The 22,048-nt window shown below is 31.3% G+C and overlaps 1 protein-coding gene across 3 annotated transcripts in view; it reads right to left on the bottom strand.

Moving 5' to 3' along the window:
• Positions 1–22,048, bottom strand: part of cnc (NFE2 like bZIP transcription factor cap-n-collar) — a 127,713-nt gene that overhangs the window by 87,074 nt on the left and 18,591 nt on the right. Inside the window, exon 1 of one of the 3 annotated variants that reach the window (XM_018458057.1) lies at positions 15,622–15,974. The exons of the other annotated variants lie outside the window; for them this stretch is intronic. Within the exon in view, the coding sequence (XP_018313559.1) occupies positions 15,622–15,648 (27 nt within the window). The 5' untranslated portion in view covers positions 15,649–15,974. Of the gene's footprint in view, positions 1–15,621; positions 15,975–22,048 lie in introns of those variants that run through there. 3 annotated transcript variants of the gene reach the window in all.

The following is a 22,048-nucleotide window of genomic DNA, read 5'->3' as shown; positions in this document are numbered from 1 at the left end:
GACTATATTTTTTTTTCAGTGTATAGACTGGTTTTCAATAATTTTTTACTCAAATACTATCAACTTTACAGAAAAACTGCAAGAGACAAAAATTATTTATTTTCTTTTCATAGAACTTTAAGAATTTTTTCAGAATTTTTTATCAACTTTTTAGTACTGCTTTTTCTTAATCTTACCAACATGAAAAAATAAGATATTAAAAAATTCTAAAAAAATTATGAAAAAGTTCTCAAAACTTTATGAGAAGAAAATAAAGAATTTTTATCTCTCGCTGTTTTTCTGTAAAGTTGATAGTATTTGAGTAAAAAATTATTGAAAATCAATATTCAGCGATTTTTAATAATTAATATCTTGTTAACCATTGCGAAAATTGCAAAATGGTAAAGGACTTTTCGACTCAGTATTTACACAAAAACGATTGGCAAAAACTTACGGGACACCCTGTATATAAAAAAATATATTTCAATAAACAGTATTTATAAAATAGCATAAAAATGGATAATATTGTAAAAAATACAGATCATTGCATTACGAGCGTTTCGTAGACGGCGCATCATAGAAAGCCATATCGTCCTTTCAGCAACATATAAAAGACCTTTACAAATTTGTTGCTAATCTCATTATCGCTTAACGTCACTGACTTTCTTCTAATCTGGCATTTATATATTAAACCTTTGGGAATATCATGCTGTTCAACAGTGAATCCGTCAGAATATACCTGACTATGGACGATAGATAGACCTAATGATGATTCTACCGTTAGCTTGACCAGGTATTATCCGCAATTTTCACACCCTTTTCAACAATTGACAAACTGGTACGTTGAAATTTTTGTTATAGACAAATATTTCTATATATTTGTTTTGCAGATGTATACATATATATACTTATTTATATATACATAAACAATATAAACTTTATATTGTCTATAGCATTGCTTTATTAAAATTAAAAATATTTTTTTCTTAAATAAAATTTCAATATTACATCGAAATTAAAAAAATGTAGGACAAAAGATAATTTTCTCTTTGTATAAAATTTTTTTAACTTTTCTTTTAAGGATGTATTATTTTTTAACAAAATGATAAAGTTATAAACATATTACAGATTTTTCTATATTGTACTGCACATATTTGAAAATAATACAAAAAGTGACGATTTAGAATCTGGAGTAAAAATTATTTCAATAAGAAGTAGACATGTTTTTAAAAAATAATTAAGATAAAATAAGAGAGAGAGAGAGAGAGAGAGAGAGAGAGAGAGAAGAGAGAGAAGAGAGAGAGAGAAAATTTCATTTTAAACTATAAAATTGTATTATTAAATATAAATATTGACTTTTCATTGTATTGTTTCATATATACATTCATTTCTACATAAAAAGTTCTAGTTCCAGTTACTTTTTGCAGAGACTACCTACATCTGATCCACTTTAAGAAAAATATAATTTAATGATAATAACTTCATCTACACTGTTAAATGAATACATCAAACTCGTTTAGGAAAAAGGCTTCTAAACGATCACAGCTAAATCTTTTAGTGCCTTTAATATTTCTATATACTTATAATAGTATTATATTGTAAATTTAAATCGGCTCGCGTAAAGACACGGGGCGGTCTCGCGCTAGCTACACTTGGCGCGATACACTATTGTGTGTCTCTTGATGTGATCAAACTCAACTCAAATGACTTACGATCTCAGAATTTACATGGAATATCTACATTCTTTTTGAAGAAAAAACGAGAAACCTTCCGCTATAAAGGTCATTGAAAACTGCCTTTTTGAAAACTGTCTTTTATACTTTCTCTCTTTTTGTGTAAACAAATGATTTCTTGAATCACAGTAAATCATATCATCCATAAACTATTTATCTCATATTTACAAATGACTTGGAGGTAGATACTGACCGCTAAAGGTGATCCCGTTTTAACCCGGTAATATAGTCACCTCAGGTACCTTTACATCCCAGTATAAATTGTTGTAATGAATGGCGAAAAATATGAGAATTGTTGTAAAATATTTTGTATGGACATTGTTTAATATATTTTTCTTTTTTAATAACTATCTATTCTTTATAAATCTTTAAATATGTAATTACATCGAAAATCCGCAATAAAAAAGTTATATTAATTAAAATTTTTATTTTTTTAGAAATACTGTCAAAATAAGCTATTTAATGCTTTTTTCATTTAATCCGTTTAATATTTGTTTAGTTTCTATATAATTTTTTTCAGAAGACTGTGATTAAATATATAATGTTCTCAAATACTAATAATTGGAAAATAATCAATAGCATACAATATGTTGTTAATAATAGTGATTTTAATTTGGGTGTAAAAATACTCCGGATGATCGTTTACGTAAAAAAAATCAGGTGATTACTCTCGGGTTAATGGATATCTATATATGAACATATCTATTGAATGCTACATTCTAAAAAATATCGGTGGATTTAATACCTCTGGTGTAGATTTAATCTTAAACCCATACGGTATCCATATAGTTATCACTGTGTTGGTATTAATATTAATACCAACATGGTGTAGCTTTTAAACCTCTGGTGTTTATATCAACACCATTATGGTGTAGATTTAAAATCCATTGTGTTAAATCCACATCATACTAGTGGTAATGTTAACATCAATACAGTGAGAATTATATAGACCACTATTTTTTAGAGTGTAAAATCCATTGGCTAAAAAAATTTGCATAAATATTTTTATGTTTGCTATTTCTTCATCTAATAAACAAAATTATTATAAAACAAACTAAATTTTACTTTATGTATTAAAATATATTAGCAAAAATAAAAGATATTTCAATAAAATTCAATTTAAATGAAAAAGTTTTCAGCAAGGGATAACCTTTTTTTTCATAAAACTTTTTATCATATTTGTACGTACTAAATACAAAAAATATCTTTTTCATATACTTTGTTAAAATAGTTTGACTTAAAATCTCCATTGTTCGCATTAACGATTATTTTATTACGCTAAATTCTTTTATTCCTTTTCCAATCAGAAATGTGTAGCACAATATTTATAGCATTTCTATTTTAATTTTAAACAGGCAACTTTTCTGTATTAATTAAAATAAAAGTCTCAATTGGATAAAATGATCGAGCTTCGTCTTGAATTACGAAGTTTTCTATTTGGCGATGCGTCGTATCGAGAGAGTAGGCGTAAAGGAATAAAGCATTAATTTCCTGGTTTTAATTAGTGCGTTGTGCATGCAGCCGCACAGTAATGGCGGCCGAGCCTTCGGTCAAGGCGGGGATAAAGGGAGAGGCGAGGCTAAAGGGGAATTTGATTAATGATCCTACGGGATCTGGGACGGGAGGAGAGGGAGGAAGCGTATCCTAGGGGACGCCTGTCTTGCCGCGAAGCAACGGTCGGTCTACCAAAACGTAACTCGAATATACAGACAATATTTTCGGACATATGAAGCATAATTGATGCACAATATATTGCTTTTTTACTTTTCAATTTTTAAAAGAAAATTATAGTTTCCATTCATTGTTACTGGCGATTAAGAGAAAAAAAAACACGATAAGAATAATAGTCTTCGTAAATATCCAATTGGAAGTAAATTCAAAGCATATAAGTACATTCAATGTAATGTTACAATCGAGTATAATATAACGAGCGATATATGTAATGTAATGAACAAACAAAAAAGCTTGAAAAGAACGGAGATTTAATTACTGCCAAAGTTTTCTGGAGCAAGGGTGAAACTTAACATCAGTCATCAGGGAACCCTCGAGACTTTCCGAAAGGGGTTAACTTCAGGGGAGGAGTCACATAATCCGCTTTCTCCAGCGATCAATGCTACGTCTTACATCGCAATGGCGACAGTTATTTTTAGAGATATTAGGCAAATATTTACTTAATCGAATAGTCAAAAGTACATTTAAATCGCGATTCTACATAATTCACTAATACGAAAAAAATAATATATATATATTTCACATTTTTTATTACCTCTTTCTGTTAATGATAAAAAAGAACTAAGATATACTCTAGAATGAAACGAGCACAATTAGAAAAAAAAATAAATAAAATTTATACGTACAAATTTATTCGTAACCAATCAGTGAACTATAATCGTTTGAAAAAGTCTAAAATTTTTTCATTTGTTATAGTAATGTCATAGTAATATCCTTTTACTTTTTGTCTAATAATTATTCACGCATAGAGAGAGTATTCTCTGGCATTAAATTGCAAAAAATTACTAATTGCATAGATTGATTAAGATTCCAATGACAAGACTGGTTATACAACTTGCCATACAACAAATAAGAATTATGACTTTACTAAACCATTTCCTATCTATATAATTTTGATATCTGAATAATCTACAATTATAAATCAAAATAAATTATGAAGTTGTTATCAGATATTTCAAGAAATTATTGCAATTTGTCATAGAAATATCATTCAATTTTTCTGGTTTAAATATCACCAGTGCATGTCCGGTCAAACTCATTATCGTAGTACCTTAAGCGAACTAACGAATAAGAAATTACGGCCCAGTGCACAACGACTATGGCGCTCGCGTGAGTACTGAAATGTGATCATTTGCATCATAATCAAGACCATCGGAGCCATATTATTTTCTTCTTTCGCGCAAAATAGAAAAAAGGAAACGAACACTCGCGGACGTAAGATCGTAAGAGTGGTAAGGCGGGTAAGGTGGGTAAGACGAGGGCGGCAGGGAGGCAGCATGAAAAATAGTTCCGGCGCTATCGGTGCAGCCAAAGCACCCCCCTATCTCGTGTCCCATCGACGTATCATCAATGTAATTCGTATAATGTATCCACGCAACTCCGACCGACAGGGGAGTCCGGCAGGATTGCGGAGGAAGAAAGGGGGAGGGATAGGGAATTGCGGAGGGAGAGACGCGTATTTATGTTGTGGGATATATCGCAGAGGTACCAAGCCGGCAAGAGGGAAAAGGGGAGGAGATGGAAAGGGGAGGGGAGCGGTGCGTGTACAAAGGGAACGCCGACGGTGCCCTCACGATCGTTCACCCCGACAGGGGCGTATATTCTCCCTCCTCTACCCCGGAGCCGCGATCCCCGCGATATGATGCGCCAAATCCACGTATTTTGCATTTGCCACTTTTTACGCATACTCCAAAAAGAGATCTGCAGCACTCGTGTCGCAACTTAAATACACGTGTCGGCCACGATTTTTGGCGAGATATAAAAGTAAAAAAGGAACTTGAAAAATTCAAAGCTATGTGTAAATATAAAAGAGAATGAAATAGAAATGAGATTCTTTAGAAACTAACCTTATTATTTTTATTTAGTGAAGAATTTGTCCCTTTGAAAAAAACATCTTGCAAAAAAAGAATTTATCTTTGAAGTTTTACCTTGATATCTAAGTTTATCAGTATTTTGTGAACAAGAATTATACAATGTTTTGCAGTTGTTATCTTATACAATGATTGCACATAAAAATAATCTATTAGATTTCTATTTATCGATATTTAATCGATACGTTTTATATAATAAAGTTCGAAAGATATTTTTTTGCAAAAACGTAACTAATAAAGAACGTACATGTAACAATCTGCATGATAAAGTCACAACGCTAATAAACACGATATATTTCTTGTGTTTATTAAATTAGATTAGAAAAGCGTTATTTGTCAAAATTGTATCAAAATAAATAATCCTTTTGGAATTAATAAGGATACTTGTTAGGTATACGTAAGTTCTTTATGCGTATCATGTACACAATAACGATACATTACCCAATAAAATGTTACACAATGTTCCTTATCATGCTGTCGGATGAGAATATTATTTTCACGCACTGTTAGATAATAATTCGCTGCGTATTATATCACCTTACACTATTCTAGCTCATCAATTTATAATCCATTCAAGTGAAATTGAAAAAAATTTTATGAACGTTTTCAGAAGATAATTAGCAAGAAAATAGCGATATGTAACTGCCTGTCAATTTAATGAGTTTCTTCAGTCTATGACGATAATGTAGCGGACTGTTTACAAGTATGTTAATTAGCTATTAACATATGAATCGCTCATATACGTATCTCTAAAAGTAATCAAATATTTTTTTATTATTATTTCTTGGATTTATCATTAACAAATTAAGCAAATTCTATTTTTACAAATATGTATAACCGACAAAAAAGTCGATTTTTACAAAGAAATTATGTTGAATCGGTTTATTATAAATCGATAATCATACAGTAATTGAAAAAATTATCACGTAAGCAGACATAAAATTTTATTAATTGTCTGTAATTATCTGTTTGTAAATGATTAGTACTCTTATTCACATGGCGCCAGACAGTGGCGTAAAATATATTAATCTGCTATTATTGGCAAGCACGTTTCTTTTCCTTCCGCCAAAGTTTATGTTTGAAAGAGAAATAGAATTTGAGGACAATCTAAGACGAAGACTGCTTAGCTAAAGCAGAGACTAGTTTGAAGAAGATCATTTATCATACATGTATTCTTTCGCACGATCCAGACGAGATCTTCCATTTTACTAGAAAAATTCTTATCTTCATCCCCGAGCTTTTCCTGTGCGCGTGCCTTATCTGCTATACGCAGCATAAGCCGAAGAAAGCGCGGAACCAATCTCGGTCATCGTCGCAAGAACATGAACCAAACCATTTTCTTTTTGTACGTCCGCCTCTTTCGTTCCACTGCGGCCATTAAATCAATATGTTCCTTTATTTATTCTCGAATTCCTTCGCGCATTATACATATATTAATTTTCCAACTGATAATTAATATTATCATTATGTGAATCAACTCATTTATTCGTAAATTTATAGGTATAGTCACTATAGGAAATCATGCCAGAAATTTTACAGTGAAAACTTGAAGACAGATATGGAGTTGTGTGTTTCTCGTTTCATTCACGTCGATATTCATGCATGGCTATTTCTAAGTTAAGACGATGGACGACGCCTAGCAACAAAGTACGCTTTGCCTTCTAGAGAGAAGTTTAATAGCGCGCATAACAAACATAAATAAAATCACTTAATTACATTGGATGAACGCAGGTCGCGAGCAAGAAACCACGTATCAAACTACTTTGCAGTAGGATTACGGTGCAATTTTGGCGAATATATTTACGGTTTGGCAAAGTAAAAAAAGAAATTATACGCCTTCGAGCGTGTCTCATAAATGGCAATCAATTAAACGCGTTACTAACACGTCTTCCTCATTCCGATTACCTTCTGATAATCTAATGAAGACCTGACGAGTTTGATCTAGATAAAGTGCACTTTAGACAGGGCTATATATTCCAAATTTATCTGTGGTTTCACAATAATGATTACTACACTTCGATGTGATAAAAATACGCAAATTTTTTCGCGAAAGACAGATTCGATGGTATAAAGACCGAAGAAAAATGGCGTCTGCGACTAAGCCGATGGTGGCGATGGGCCCTGAATTTTTTCGAGATACCGCGCGATTGGTTCGAACCTTATAATTACGCTCGGAAGAAAACCGGTCTTATGCCTGGCGATTTCACGATGAACGCCTTCGCTCAGATACAGCCGCCATTAATGCAAATAAGATCCTAAAAGACACGATCGGAACTAATCACTGGATTTAACCTTGAGAATTTTTTTTCTGCAAGCAGTAATTGTAAAGGTTTATTCACTGCTTATGTTTCTCGCGTTTATTAGAACGTTTTACGAATTTAATTTACTTATAAATATTAACGGCCTTAAAAAAATATATGACTCAATCCAATGCCCCGAATTTTCTCTTTTATCGAACGATTATTACAGTTGTACACAATATCTGTGATTTCTACGATTACAGAATTTTCCAGAAAATATTCACAAAGTTATAAAGTCGGCAGAGCAGATGGCAAGGCCTTTCGACCAACCGCACGCCACGTTTTCTGTGAGAATCGTTCATACATAGAATTGCAGTCCATGCGATGTGCGTTCATATGGAGAAAATGCAATTCACGATGTAATCTCCAGGGAACGGGCATCGATCACACGGCGATCTTCCCCGACGTCAAAATATTTTCAAAGACAGTCCGCACGACGGGAGCCTAGAAATCGTTCAATTCAACAGAATCGCCTCAAAATCTATCTCCCTGGGAATGATCCGCGGGAAAAATTAAAGAAAGCCTTTCTCGAGGGAGATATTCTTGGCTATATGCAGTTAGATATGGATTTATAGATAAAATAGACAAACCTTTGCTACCGACATTTTCACGCTGCTGCACTAAAATTTTTAATGCATCATGTATTTCTTTTAAAATGTCAAATATTTCCAATTAAAGATAGATGCAACAATTGATGCCAAAATTTGATCAATGAGATATATTCAAAATAAAATATTTTAAAAATAATTTATACATAAATAAAATAATATACATATTTAATAAAACGTTAATATGGCTCTACACATGCAATGCAGTATGTAGAAACAAGGTCATCAATGAGCAAACTCAAAATGTTATAAAATGTAAAAAAATTATTAATATGACAATATTTATCAATAGTTAAAACGTATTTATTCAAAGTATTCTTACAATTATTATTAGCAAATTATTATTAGTAATTTCGTCACATTAATATTATTTTTTAAAATCCATTCTGCAGTTTGAGTTTGCTCATTGGTCTTATCTCAAAATATTTTGCGACTACACACATAATTATGCAATTATGTGTAATTATTGCGACTGATTTTATCTGACTGGTTTTAATTGCTCAGTAATGTATGAATTAAAAAACATCACATAAGACAAATAGTGCAAAGATATAAAATACATCGAATTTTGGAAATAATCGAATTATGTAATTATATAAATATATGAACTGTGTATAATCCTATAGGTTCTGATTTAAATTATATATGACAAAACTAACAATATAAGATTCATGTCGGAAGACTTCAGAAGGAATCAAACTCCTTTCGCCGAGGGCGTTTCATTCTCTTCGCGGCACGGGCTTCGAGTTTATCGAAACGCACCTGCAGCTGAGAAATGGAAGATAGCTGCCTTTTTTTAATCCTCAGGTGAAGGTACATAGAAAAGGCACAGAGAAGGGCTGAAGAAGACGGCGCTTGACAAATGAAGAGGACGGCGTCCCTTTGAATTCGATGGCTGTAAAAGGAGCCTCCGACGCCAAATCGACTGCGCATCGCGGCGGCAACTTATACTTTGTTTAGTACGGAACTCGTAGTGTCGATTATAAAAAAAAATGTTAACGAGCCGGATGTGGTCGACGGGCGGCAGGAAGGTTAAGGTAAGCCGAATCCGACCGAGAGCTCGATAGGTCGACAGGTCGAGAGGAATCGGATGAACGGATGGACGGCCCGTTCAACGGAAAGAGACACCGCTGCGTCAGCCTGATAAAATCTTGAATATCGCGACACGTATCATTACGCGGCGCACGAACGCGGCTTTTACATAGCGCTGTCTACGTGGCAGTCACGATAATTAGCAGTGACAATCATTGCCAGTGTCTCCGTCGTTAATGAGTCGATAAAGATACCGCTGTCTTGCGCACGTCGTTCACGCTTTTACGCATAAAAGGACCCGTCGTCCTTACGCAATGAAACTTCACGATCGCAAAAGATAAGAATTATGTTAATCAAATTTGGAATCGATTCCTATAGGTAAATAATTAATTTTAAGTCTCTAGTATTCGACATTAAATGTTTTAAATTCTAAAATGAAGTACAAATTGATCGAAGAAGGTTTTTGATGGAATAGCGAGGGAAGATTTATATTCGTCTCCTGACGAGATTAACATGGGAGATAAATATGATGATTCGATTGCATTCTGCTACTACGCCCCTGCCTTTCTCCGCATGATACTTTCACATAGACCTCCACCTAGTGTCATTAGTCACCACAATAACATTTCTCCGAGACACGAAAGGGACGCAAAACTATTATACCACTTGTTCCGCACAGAAAACGCCGACGGAGGTGTTTATAGTAATCTTACCATAAACGATGAGCCGCCCAAGGTGTCCCGTTGTCACAACCATTTTTAATGTTCTTTGACTGAAATCTTCAAAACATAATCGGTTTGCCTTAATCCTTTGTAATCCGTGTAGGATTCGTTGCAATCTATTCTGCATTCCGATTTAAAAAAAATATTCTTTTTTTTCTAAAGCGGTTAGTGAATTTTAAACGATTTATCGTAAACAACTATTTTTCAAATTAAAATAGATTGTAATTTATGAGTTTTGAAGATGAAATAACACGGCGAAGAAAAAATATCATAGTACAGAATTAAAGAAGATTACATAGGATGTTAATAAAATCGTGATACAATATCAGAAAAAGCAGATGACTCTTCATGTACAAGTAAATAAAAAATATGCAATAAATTGTTTTCGTACGGAGCTCTGTTTTGAAAACATCAAGTTAAAATATTTGTTAAGTACACGTGTACTTGACTAGCCATAATCTACTTTGTTCATTCAATTTAATTATTCACCGTTATTTCTAAATCAGCTTGCTTCGTTTAAAATAATGCAAGCTTCAATAATATATTTATTTTATTAATTAAAAAATTATTAAAAATGTTTATATACAAAAAATTTTATTCTATATTTTTGTCTTATACTTTTACTCGTAAGATCACTTTCCCAGTTGTATCACGATTTCCAGAACACACTTATAGTAGCTACAGTAGATTAAAATCTCCTCAGTAATACAAAAAAAAAATAATTAAAGAGAAGAACAAATAAAAATCATAAATGAGAATCCGATATACAATTTGATGAAATAGATTTTTAACTTCATTTTAAATAATGTGTGTGTGTGGATGTTTATATAACATTTTCTAACATTTTATTACATGTATATTATATAATTAGCAATAATAGTTTTTGTAATAACAGTCTAACATCGATATATTATGGAAAATAATCGGTATTACTAATCGTGCGTATATAAATAAAATTATCATAGGGCGACGCCAACGATGCACGTGCGCGAAAGTATCGTAATTTCAACGTCCACGTGGCGAACGAGATTTGACACATTGACAAGAACGTGATACGAGACCACCTCCGCTACAACCGTGATGCGTATCTGGTTTGTTATCTCGAGCTACCACAATTTGTCAAGGAGAATCGGATTGATCTAAAAGGATACTGATCGACAGACAGGACAGAAGACATTCTTAATTCTCCGGCGAACGAAACCTTTATCAAACAAACATATTTTGTGCGATAATCGATCGCGAGATCAATGATCACGTGCTAGATCGCACGAATTGCTAACAGTCATCACATTGTAAGAAAATAAAAAAATATAAATGCAGAAATCTGCAGCAATAGATTCTCTGGCGCCATCTGAAATCATTCGGACGAAGGGTGAATGTGGTAAAAGTCTCGACGCGATACCGACTATTCATAAATCAGAAAGTATGTTTTTGAAAGATAGCATCACCAGAAAGTTCCTAAAGAACAGGAAAACAAGTTTTTTCTTTTAATGTGATTTATACGAATATTTGTTTATATTATTATAGATATTTTTCTTTTTTCTAATGGCGCTATCTTCCAAAAACATATTATCTGATTGTTATAAATATATATATAATATATATATTACATATTGATATTACGTATATAAACAATAAATATATTATGTATGTAATATTTTTACAATATAAATATATATAATAAAAATTTATGATGCTAACAACAGCCGTATTATTTATTCATTTATTCATATTGCATCTATCTTTTGATGAGACTATTTTTCACATAGGATAAGACTCAATTGTACATATATAGACGCAAGTGATAAGCTTAATACGTTATAATATTGAATACGATGAACTTTATGCTGCAAAGTCATTGTTTATGACATAAGTCCACAAGTGACATAAAAAAAGTAATAGATACGAATTAGCACGTAATCCATCTGTATTTTTTAAAATATTAAATAACTATTGTAAGAAGAGTTATAACATTCAATATATATATATATATGTATACATACTGTAATATACAACATATATAAACATACCAATCGCTGTTAATCGTTCGAATTTGTTTATTGCGAGAATAACTAAATTTTTAGTCCAAATCTTTATATTTTTCTTATACTTTTTTCCATCAATATGTTCAAAATCGATTATAAATTCGTTTTATATTGCAAATTTTCTTTTCGATTCTACACAATTATGACTTTTATGTTTAAGCTAAACTCAAACTGATATTTTGAGTTTCATATTTAGAATAATATAATTTGAAGTTTTTTGCAATAGAAAAACATGAATCAGAGGATGAATGCAGTGATTTGTTCTTGAGATAAATACGTATATTGTTTATGTATTCACGTAAACTACTTAATGACTCATCTACAGTTAGTTTCCGTATACAGGGTGTTTCCTGTAACTTTTAAAATATCTCCGTTGTTTGTAATGATATCAGAAAATACTACAGGAAAAAGTTGTTCGAAGGGTTACATATTATAATGAACACAAAATTTTTCTCAAGGTCATATTTTTTGAGACTTTAATGTATGATTTTTTTTACACAATATGATTCCTCTAATTATCCTGCATATAAAAGTATAAAGGTAGAGATATAAAAAAAACTAATAATCTACGAGATATTTTATATTTTTATATTTTGGAACATATTGACATAAAATGTTAAATAACTCGTAAACTATGGGTTTTTTAATATTTCAACCTTCATACTTTTATATGCAGAATAATTAGAAAAAAATCATATTATATAAAAGAAATCATACAATTCCATTTTAAAAAGTGGAGGTAACTTTGAAGTCTCAAAAAATATGACCTTGAGAAGAATTTTTTGCTCATCATAATATGTGCCGCTTTTAATCGAACAACTTTCCTCTGCGGTATTTTCTCATAAAAAATAACGGAGATATTTTAAATGATCGAGTTACAGGAAACATCTTGTATATATCTTGAATATCCTTGTGTTATATGAATGCAAAATTTAACAGAAAGAAGAAAATTTTAATTCGCTAAATAATTCGATATGTACGCACGGATAATAAATTTAACAATTTTACCATATAAATTTGATCAAGTTGCATTATTATCACATAATCGTTATGTATTTTTATCTGTGACTCATGTACAGAATACAATGGCCACGATACAGTATATTATATAAGTATACAAAGGTATAAGTGGATATGTGCGCACCTCCAGTAATAGTCACTTGACATGCTTAAAATATCGTATCTAGCATAAACATTTTAGTAAACATTCATTTTTAAAGTTACATAAAATAAAAACTTTCATGTATAAGCGAGCTATTACTAGTAAGTGTCAAGCAAAAGAAAAAAATCATTTTGAAGGATGCAACATCCGCGCTTTCATATCAGATAAATTTGTGTCTGAGACAAAACTTCATAAAATATATATATATATATATATATAATATACGTTCTATGCAAATTAAGTATTGTCTCATAACTCGTACCGATAAAGTTTATTTAACATGTTCAGAAACCGTAATTATTCTTGATTATTTACATGATTTATCCGACAGAGATGTGAACTATCTATGTTAATTATTATTAACTATCGTTAGTTAAGTAATAGGTATATTGTATAGATTTTACTATATCCATATACACATCAGTGCGTTGGTTTGCATCATACTGTGAGCGTGAATTGTTATCTGCTAGCTATTATGAAGAATCATTATAAAACGCGCCGAGACTTCATCCTTCATCGAAAGTGTCACGGATTTGGCGCCAAGCGAGATCATATGTGCAAGTTTCAATGTTAATAGAATTCTAATATGTTAACTATTGACATATTAGAGTATGTTTATCAATCGTTTTCTCTATTCTTCTATCAATATCAATGCTATATTAATGATTTATTTCGTTGCTCTTTTAATTTAAATATTTTATAATATCTTATTAGTCCTAACAAACAAAGAAATAATAATAAAAAATATATAAAATGTATATTATATAGTACGTTTCATGTACTATTCATTTTCTTTAAACTACAAATTTTATTTCGATAATTTATATTTCTATTTCTTAAAATTAAATTTTTTATTTTATATAGAACAAGCTATGTTTAAAAATACTTACGTTGAGAAAAATTTAAAAATAACAGTTTATAATTAAATATTTCTATTTAAAGCAATATAGTGTTTTCTTTCTATGTATTTATATATAGATTACATTATTATATATATAGATATCTTTCATGTAATTTTATGGCATAAAAATAATCTTTAAAGTAAAAATTTGAAAAACTATTTTTAATATAAAAGAGCATGTTTGCATACTATTCTTTTTAATGTAAATTACCGTAAGTCTGTCTTTTTGATATATTAATATAGAACATAATAATAATAATGTTTCATATAATTACCTGAAGGTTAGAGTATACCATTTATCAGACAGAGTCAAGGAAATTTACCATTAGTTTTATCTAGATAATTTTTGTGTTAAGATTATTGTCTTAGTCAAGGTTCTCTTAATAGCTACTGTTGGAATAAATGATTACCATTCGAGTGTCGATACTCTCGATAAATTACAAATAACGTTATCGGACATTTGAGCAATTGGAAAAGCTTTTTACACGCGGAACGGAAGTCCATTTTAACCAGCACTGAGGTTTTTCATAGAAATCGTGACATCACTCGGAATGTCCGTATTCCTGAGAAATTACTCGAATCGTTTATAAAAACCACCATGTGAAGAACTTCTACATTATTAACTGGATTCACGTTGTCGCCAACTTTGAAGCTAAAATGTGGGTAACCATTGCTTGGATTAGTACTCACACACATATACTATATGCTTACAGTAGTGCTTTTCGTGTATTGCACTTACGTGATACACTCGGATCACGTGGTGCATTCACAGTGTGTTCACATACATGCATATGTGACCAAGCAATGGTCGGTTGAGTACACTTCTGTCTCTTTCTATCATATGCAAAATCGTCGGAGTATGAGCAGTCTACACAGCGAGAATTTTGTTTTAAAATTTATCCCGAAAATATGATAGTTGTGGTACAATACAATATTTAAAAAATGTTTACCATGCACTTCAATAAAATTAATCAAATTTATTTTATACTTTATTGTAGTTTTATTAATGAATGAGAGAGATTTACATTAAAATTTATGAAAATACATTGTTGTTCCACAACTATCATATTTTCAGGGTAAACTCTAAGGAAAAATTCTCTCCGTGTAGTTAATATATACATAGTCTGTGATGAAAACATGTTTGACCGATTATACCGGCACTATCGACACCAAATGCATAGAAAGGGCATTTCGATTATCCCGTGTTTTTTAATTCCTCGCAAGATCGGAAATAGTGATGTAATAGAAAAGATATATGAATATATATATAAAAAAATTTCTACTGGTACGAAGTTGCATTATTTAATGCGCGGATCATCGTGCATATCTCGTAATAAAAATAATAATAATTTCGAAAAAACTATTTCAATCTCTCGAATCTTTTTTAATAGTATCGAAAATTCTAGTTGTTTTTAACTTTGTATCTTTCTGAAATTTCATCTCATGCTTTCTTACGACACGCCGAAAGTGAAAATGCTTTCTCTTTCCTTTCCCCTAATCTTATTGAGATTTGTTAACAGCAATATCGTTGACCTACCGCGTTTGACACCACTGCCAGACTCATGTTGCTTCTTTCGAGCTTAGAGAACGTTTCAGTCGAGAGAGAAATCACAGCACAATTCTACTCCGTTAATATGGTACGTCACAGCTATTTTTGGCGGACTCGATGTTGTCTACATAAAGATCTTTGCAATGTCGCGTTCCGAGATACAATGTACACACCGGATTCGCGTATTTATTGCACGACAATGTAAATATAGTTTACACGAAGATTATAACGACCGATTGACCGTTAATTCGTGACGAGTACAAATTTTAATGAGTTAATCATATTTTATCGACAAGCAATGAAAGATCTACGATCTTGGCAGGTTTCACTTTTTCATTTACACGCTATACGTGAAATCCTTGGACGAAAGAGGAATCGTTGAATGGTTTTTTTCGCGCTCGTTGCACACTGTCGTTGCGAATTATACACTCACAATCGCGAGACTGACGATCGCGCGACGGCGTCAACGAGGCGATGGCATCCGAAGAGGATAGATTACTCTACGCGAGCGTCACGATGATAACGATGAGTACGGGTATGGGCAACTCTTTCGCGCTGCTATTCGTATCGCTAATCATGAAGAACGTCTATACGTCGCGCATGAACTTGCGGATATATAGTATCCGCAACATTGTAAAACTATTTCGTCCAACCTTGCTCGAGGTCAGAATTGAATGAGGTCATTGGTAAAAGACGATAAAAATAACTCGCCCACCTCGATAATTATAGATACCATTCGACAAAAAGATAAAAATAATTTCCTTGAACACGTTTCTTATTGCAACTATCGATAGAACTGTATAAAAGTTAATGTTGTCGATTAAGTTTAATTATAGATGAATTCTCGTGCAATAATCGATATAGGCTGCATTCAGCAGAAAAAACAGCTTTACTTTTTTATTAGAAAATTTTTCGTTAAATTATAAATGAGTCAATCATTAATATGATTGGTCTTGTTGTTTTTTCACTGGATTGAAATGTATATACCAATCATATAAAAAAATTTTACAATATAGTTGTTTTTTTTTTTGCTGAATGCAATCATTGAGAGTTAACCCTGAAACTCTGAATTGTTGCCAATGGTCAGGAGCGAAAGATAAGATATTCTTATCGATATATCACCCAAAATTTATACATGGTCTTCTACCTATATATGGATATGTTTAAATGGCTCGGTTTATGCCGAAGTTATAACATCGATGTTAGGAAACTGGCCGATCACAGTCACTCCATTCTTTAGAGGAATAGCTATGATTGGTCAATTTCATAACATTGATGTTGTAACTTGTACTTCGGCGTAAATCGAGCCGTGTAAACATAGTTTATGTTTCTTAAAAAAATATACAAACATATTCGTATGCTCATGATAGTGATTTTTCAATCAGAATGCGAATTTTCAGTCACAACGTGATTTTTATATGAATTAGACTATATATATATATATATATAATACAATAAAGTCATTTTCGATTTTCCTTACAAACTCATCGTGAGTCTTCCTAAATTCTACATTCCTAATCTGCTCTTACATTATTGGTATATACGTTACATTTTGTCCAATCGTCAGCGACTTGTGAAGACTTGCACTTGCAGTATATATATTAAAGGGAAAAAATATTATGATATATTAAAATGTGCTTACCGAGTCAAAGATAAGATATAAACATTATCGGTTGTTATGTACATCTATGTCACAAATGTAGCGAAAAAAAGAGTCTAATAATATGCATGTGTGTGAAACAAAATAATTAAAATAAGTTTTGAAGGCTCAATTGACGTAAATCAATATAATAATAATGCCTATTAGAGTCAACACAGGATGTCGGTGTAAAATCTAATTTATTTTGAAAGATTTCAAACAATACGCAAACGTTTCGATCCAATTTCGGATCCTTATCAATGCTCGTGATTAATTAAATTAGTCAACTAAGCCGTAATGTTGTGACAACGATGTCATTGCACTTTCTGGCACACTGTACAATAATTTACCGAATCGCTATATAATTATAAAAATTTAACAATAAATTATTTATTCTTAATTAATCACAAATATTGATAAGGATTCGAAATTGGATCGAAACGTTTGCGTATTGTTTGAAATCTTTCTAAATAAATTAAATTTCACACCGACATCCTGTGTTGGCTCTAATAGGCATTATTATTGTATTGAAACAAAATGATAATGATTACATTGTATCTTATTCTTTTCACTTTACTGAAGCGAATATTAAAATATTTCTATCGCATAAATATGTTTCAGCATTCAGCAATATATGTATAACAATTAATGGCATTCTACAACATAATACATATTTTCGTACACATCAATAATGTTCACTCAATAATTATAAATTTATTGTACAGGTCCATCAATAATTATAAATTCATTGTACAGGTCCATTTACTGAATTATGTATCTTTCCTCTCACTGAAACGAACTTTCTCCGTATTCTCTCCACATGCTCTGTTCCAGTATCCTTTATTTTTTCACTGATTGATTTTCCCTTTTTATGCAAAAAATTCACATATATAATTATAACATCGCTACATTCGCGAGAAAAGTGTAATTAAATATGCTAGAGCTAACTATTTTCTCGTGATATTTTCAGGATATTTACTATCTAAAAAAATCTCGACTTTTCAAGGGATTTTATTAAAAATAATAAAAAATTCAGGGATTTTCATGGACTTTCATTAGTACTCAGGAAAATTTTTCGAATTTTATTTTTAAATTTAAATTCTATCATTTCTTTGAAAACATTATTCCTTTGATCACTTTTTCTTAATGCAAAATGTCAACTATCGGTTAGCAATAATCCACTAATTATACATCCATAGATATTTACGTGTATTCTCGTGTGTGTGTGTGTGTGTGTGTTGCGAGTTTTTATTAAAAAAATTAAGATGACACACAGATAAAAGATAATACTCGGCCGAGTACTCAGCAAAAGAGAGTAGCTCACTGATACTGGCTGTTTTCTAACAAGCGTGTCCTATGTTGGAAAATAGCCATTATATTGTAGTGAGTCTTTCCGTTACACTACCCTGTAGGTTTCGTGGTTCTAATTGTAGAAAATATAATAGAAATTGAATCCTTTTCTTCTATTAATTTATTATATATAATTTGTTTGCATTATTTATATTTCAGTTTATTTCAAAATACATTAAAAAATTCTTTAACTTTACTTTTTGGATTCTGAATAAAGATACTCAGAAAATCCGGCAAGAGGGGGGAGGGAAGAATTTTTCATAAGATTTCAGTACACACTCTGTATTTTAAACAAAGTTACTTCAGTAACTTGTCAACGGATCAGAAATGTCTAATAAATTATCGGGAAAAATGATGACAACGAAGTTTATTTTATGCGCATTTATAGAGCAAAAGAGTTGAAGAAAGCAAAATTAGTGATCACATAGGTCTGCGCGGTATTATACACGTACTGCTATACTCGCGAAATCAAGGTCGCCGATTATTCTAGATAATAATACTGTGTGAATAGAATACACGAGTACGTAATTACTGCGTATAATGAACATTTATTAATGACAATTGCTAACAAAAATATCATTTACCTAGAAAGAATCGCTTACGGCAACATGCGATGCTGCAGAGGATTATCGCACAAAAAAATGTTGAGAGTTCAGACGAGAAATATGAGACATGTTTGCACAACAGTATATAAATGGTTATTTGGCCTTATGTAATAATAGTATGAATATTTCATAGCTCAGGTTTGAATCAATTTTAAAAGAAATCTTTATAACGAAGAATTGTTCATCCATTGATAAAATTATTTTTAAAATATTAAACTATCTTCTTGATTCCGATATTAGATATTAGATCAAGATTTCATATTAAGTATTTTTTTAATGTGAGCTAATTTTGTTCGATAAAATATCTCGAGATAATGCTTTTTTCTCTTTTAACTCATTATGACGTAATGTAATATTTCTAATACATAAGAGTAGTAAATAAAATAGGTCATCACCAAATATAGAAAATATTACTAGCTCATTTATTAATAAATTTAGTAAACGTTGTTTATTTGATATTTTCTTTGATATAATGCTGATCAATAGAATTTATGAAGCTAGTCTTGAATAGACAAAATTAAAAATAATTCAACAAATCTTGTACTTATAACAAACAATAAGAATGATATTTTGCTCGCACACAGATTGGATAAGTTCCCTCTTTTCGCCTACCTCCCATACTACTCTTACAATAGCGTAAATTGGTTCGATTAACGTATCGAGAAAAATTGTCCCAATTAACTGTTGCCGACCTCGCCAATTACATCACTGCTGTGGTACAAAATTCGTTCTGACATTTTTTAGAAATATCACTGTTAATTATTGCAAAAGTTCATGAGAAACCTTATCTTTATAACTTTTATTAAACACGATAACGTTAGAGCTTCCTTATCAAAGATAACACACTGGACCGATCCTAAACGTAGTCACAAATATCATATCGCGTGAGCTGTTTTTTACCATAATAGAGCATGTGTTTAATATTACTGAGGAAAAATATATTCCGGCTGTTACAAGAAAGTAATTATATTGTCAGCGCTCGTGTTAAACAAAATCAACAACGCAATTCTCGCTGGCGGACATAAAAATCCAGTGTAGAAAATTACTTAACCAGCAATCGGTAATTAAAACTTCGATAACTTCGACTGAACTACTTCATTATACTGTTTTATCGATAGAGAAACAGACACGAACTTCAGAAAAAACCAGTCACATGTTGGATAATATATCTCTACTCTCTACGCTGTCTGTATCTATTTAGTATGTAGTTCAATCAAATAGGCGTATATCTGAACTAGCTAATGGCTAGTATCTTATATTTTATCTAATATCTTATATTTTTAATAACAAAAATTGTCATATAAATGACGGCGCATCTTCATTTAATTACGAATTTTTCAACAATTATATAAATAAAAAACGATGCTTGTTTTAAAATCAATGAGAAACAATAATTTTTAGCGCATAAACTAAGAAAATACGAGTTTTAACGAATCAATCTTTAAAAATGAAAATAAATCACTGATAGGAATTTCTAATAAGAGTTTAATTTGTAAAAGTTAAAAAACATTTTTAATATTTTTAAATAAGAGTGCTTCAATTTGTCGCTAAAAAATACCTTAAAGTTGAGAAAATATAAAAACAGCTACTTTACATGTGCAGTTAAAGCGACAAGTCAAATAATATTAAAAATATAAAGGTATACATTTACCGAATAATTTACCGTAATTTGCGGTATAGCCAACTGGGCACGGCAAAGCTTCACGAAAAGCGCAACAAAAAGATATCGAGATCTCCCCTGATTGCCAAATACGCGCGAAGACGCGTGGGTTTAACCCGCGAAGGTTACGAGATCGCTGCACTCTTTATGAACAAATGCTCTTGCTGAACGTCGCGGTTATTTTTACAGAAGCTGCCTCGATCTCGCTAACCTTGGTAGTCATCTTTCCTAAACGCATATTCTCAACGATACGGTGAAGTGCGCAAAAAATTCGTTCTACGCTGTTTATCTGGTGATCGACTTATTCATAGATTGTGCGACAGTGCTAATTTTAAGACGCACGTCGAAAATAGTACAATGTTTACATTAACGGTACAAAGTAATGTGACAAAGACGGTCGCTAGTTTGTAAATTGATGGACTTTATTAGAGTGGGGCTGCTCTGATTCATAGGAATCTTTGTTGACTAAAAGAACATTCGCGGCGAATTTATCGTAACAAAACACTTTCAGTTTCTACCTTTGTCTTGTATTAAACAGACAATTTAGAGAATATTTACTTCATGCATGAATAATGTGGATTTGATATTAGTATCAAACAGATGTATACATAGTGAAAAAATGAGAATCTTTTGGTGTAATTACATTTTTTCGTCTTTGATTAAATTTTCATCGAAAAAGTTTCACTCTAAGTTTACAAGATATTTAATATTACGACATCTAATTGATCAATGAATTGATTTAAAAAAGGAAGCTCAGGATTTGTAAAATTGAGTGACATGAACGGAAGTCAGAGCGACAAGAATAAAACAGTATAAAATGTGTGTACAGAAAATACAAATTTTATATTACTAAAACTTACCAAAAGACATGGAACATTGTATATTATATTAGGCGTTATTAATACGAAATGTTGTAGATCTGTTGCACAGCAAAGAAATACTGTGATGTTTCCGCGAAGCAAGTTTTAAGCTCGGAAAAGCCTCAGAAGAGATGTGATTGATACATACCTGGAAGAAAAACATCGCCGTTTAGGTAGAATATTTAGATTACCGTATATAAAAAATAAATAAAATATTATACAGGCAAATGAATAATTTGTATTATAATTATTTTAATAAAAGCCGACATATATATTGAAGTTTTTAAATCCTCTGAACAAA

The sequence above is a fragment of the Mycetomoellerius zeteki genome, unplaced genomic scaffold (assembly GCF_001594055.1).
Source record: "Mycetomoellerius zeteki isolate Tzet28-1 unplaced genomic scaffold, Tzet1.0 scaffold70, whole genome shotgun sequence".
NCBI lineage: Eukaryota > Metazoa > Arthropoda > Insecta > Hymenoptera > Formicidae > Mycetomoellerius > Mycetomoellerius zeteki.
Note: the sequence above shows the minus strand (reverse complement) of the source record. Positions and strands in the feature narration are given on the sequence as shown.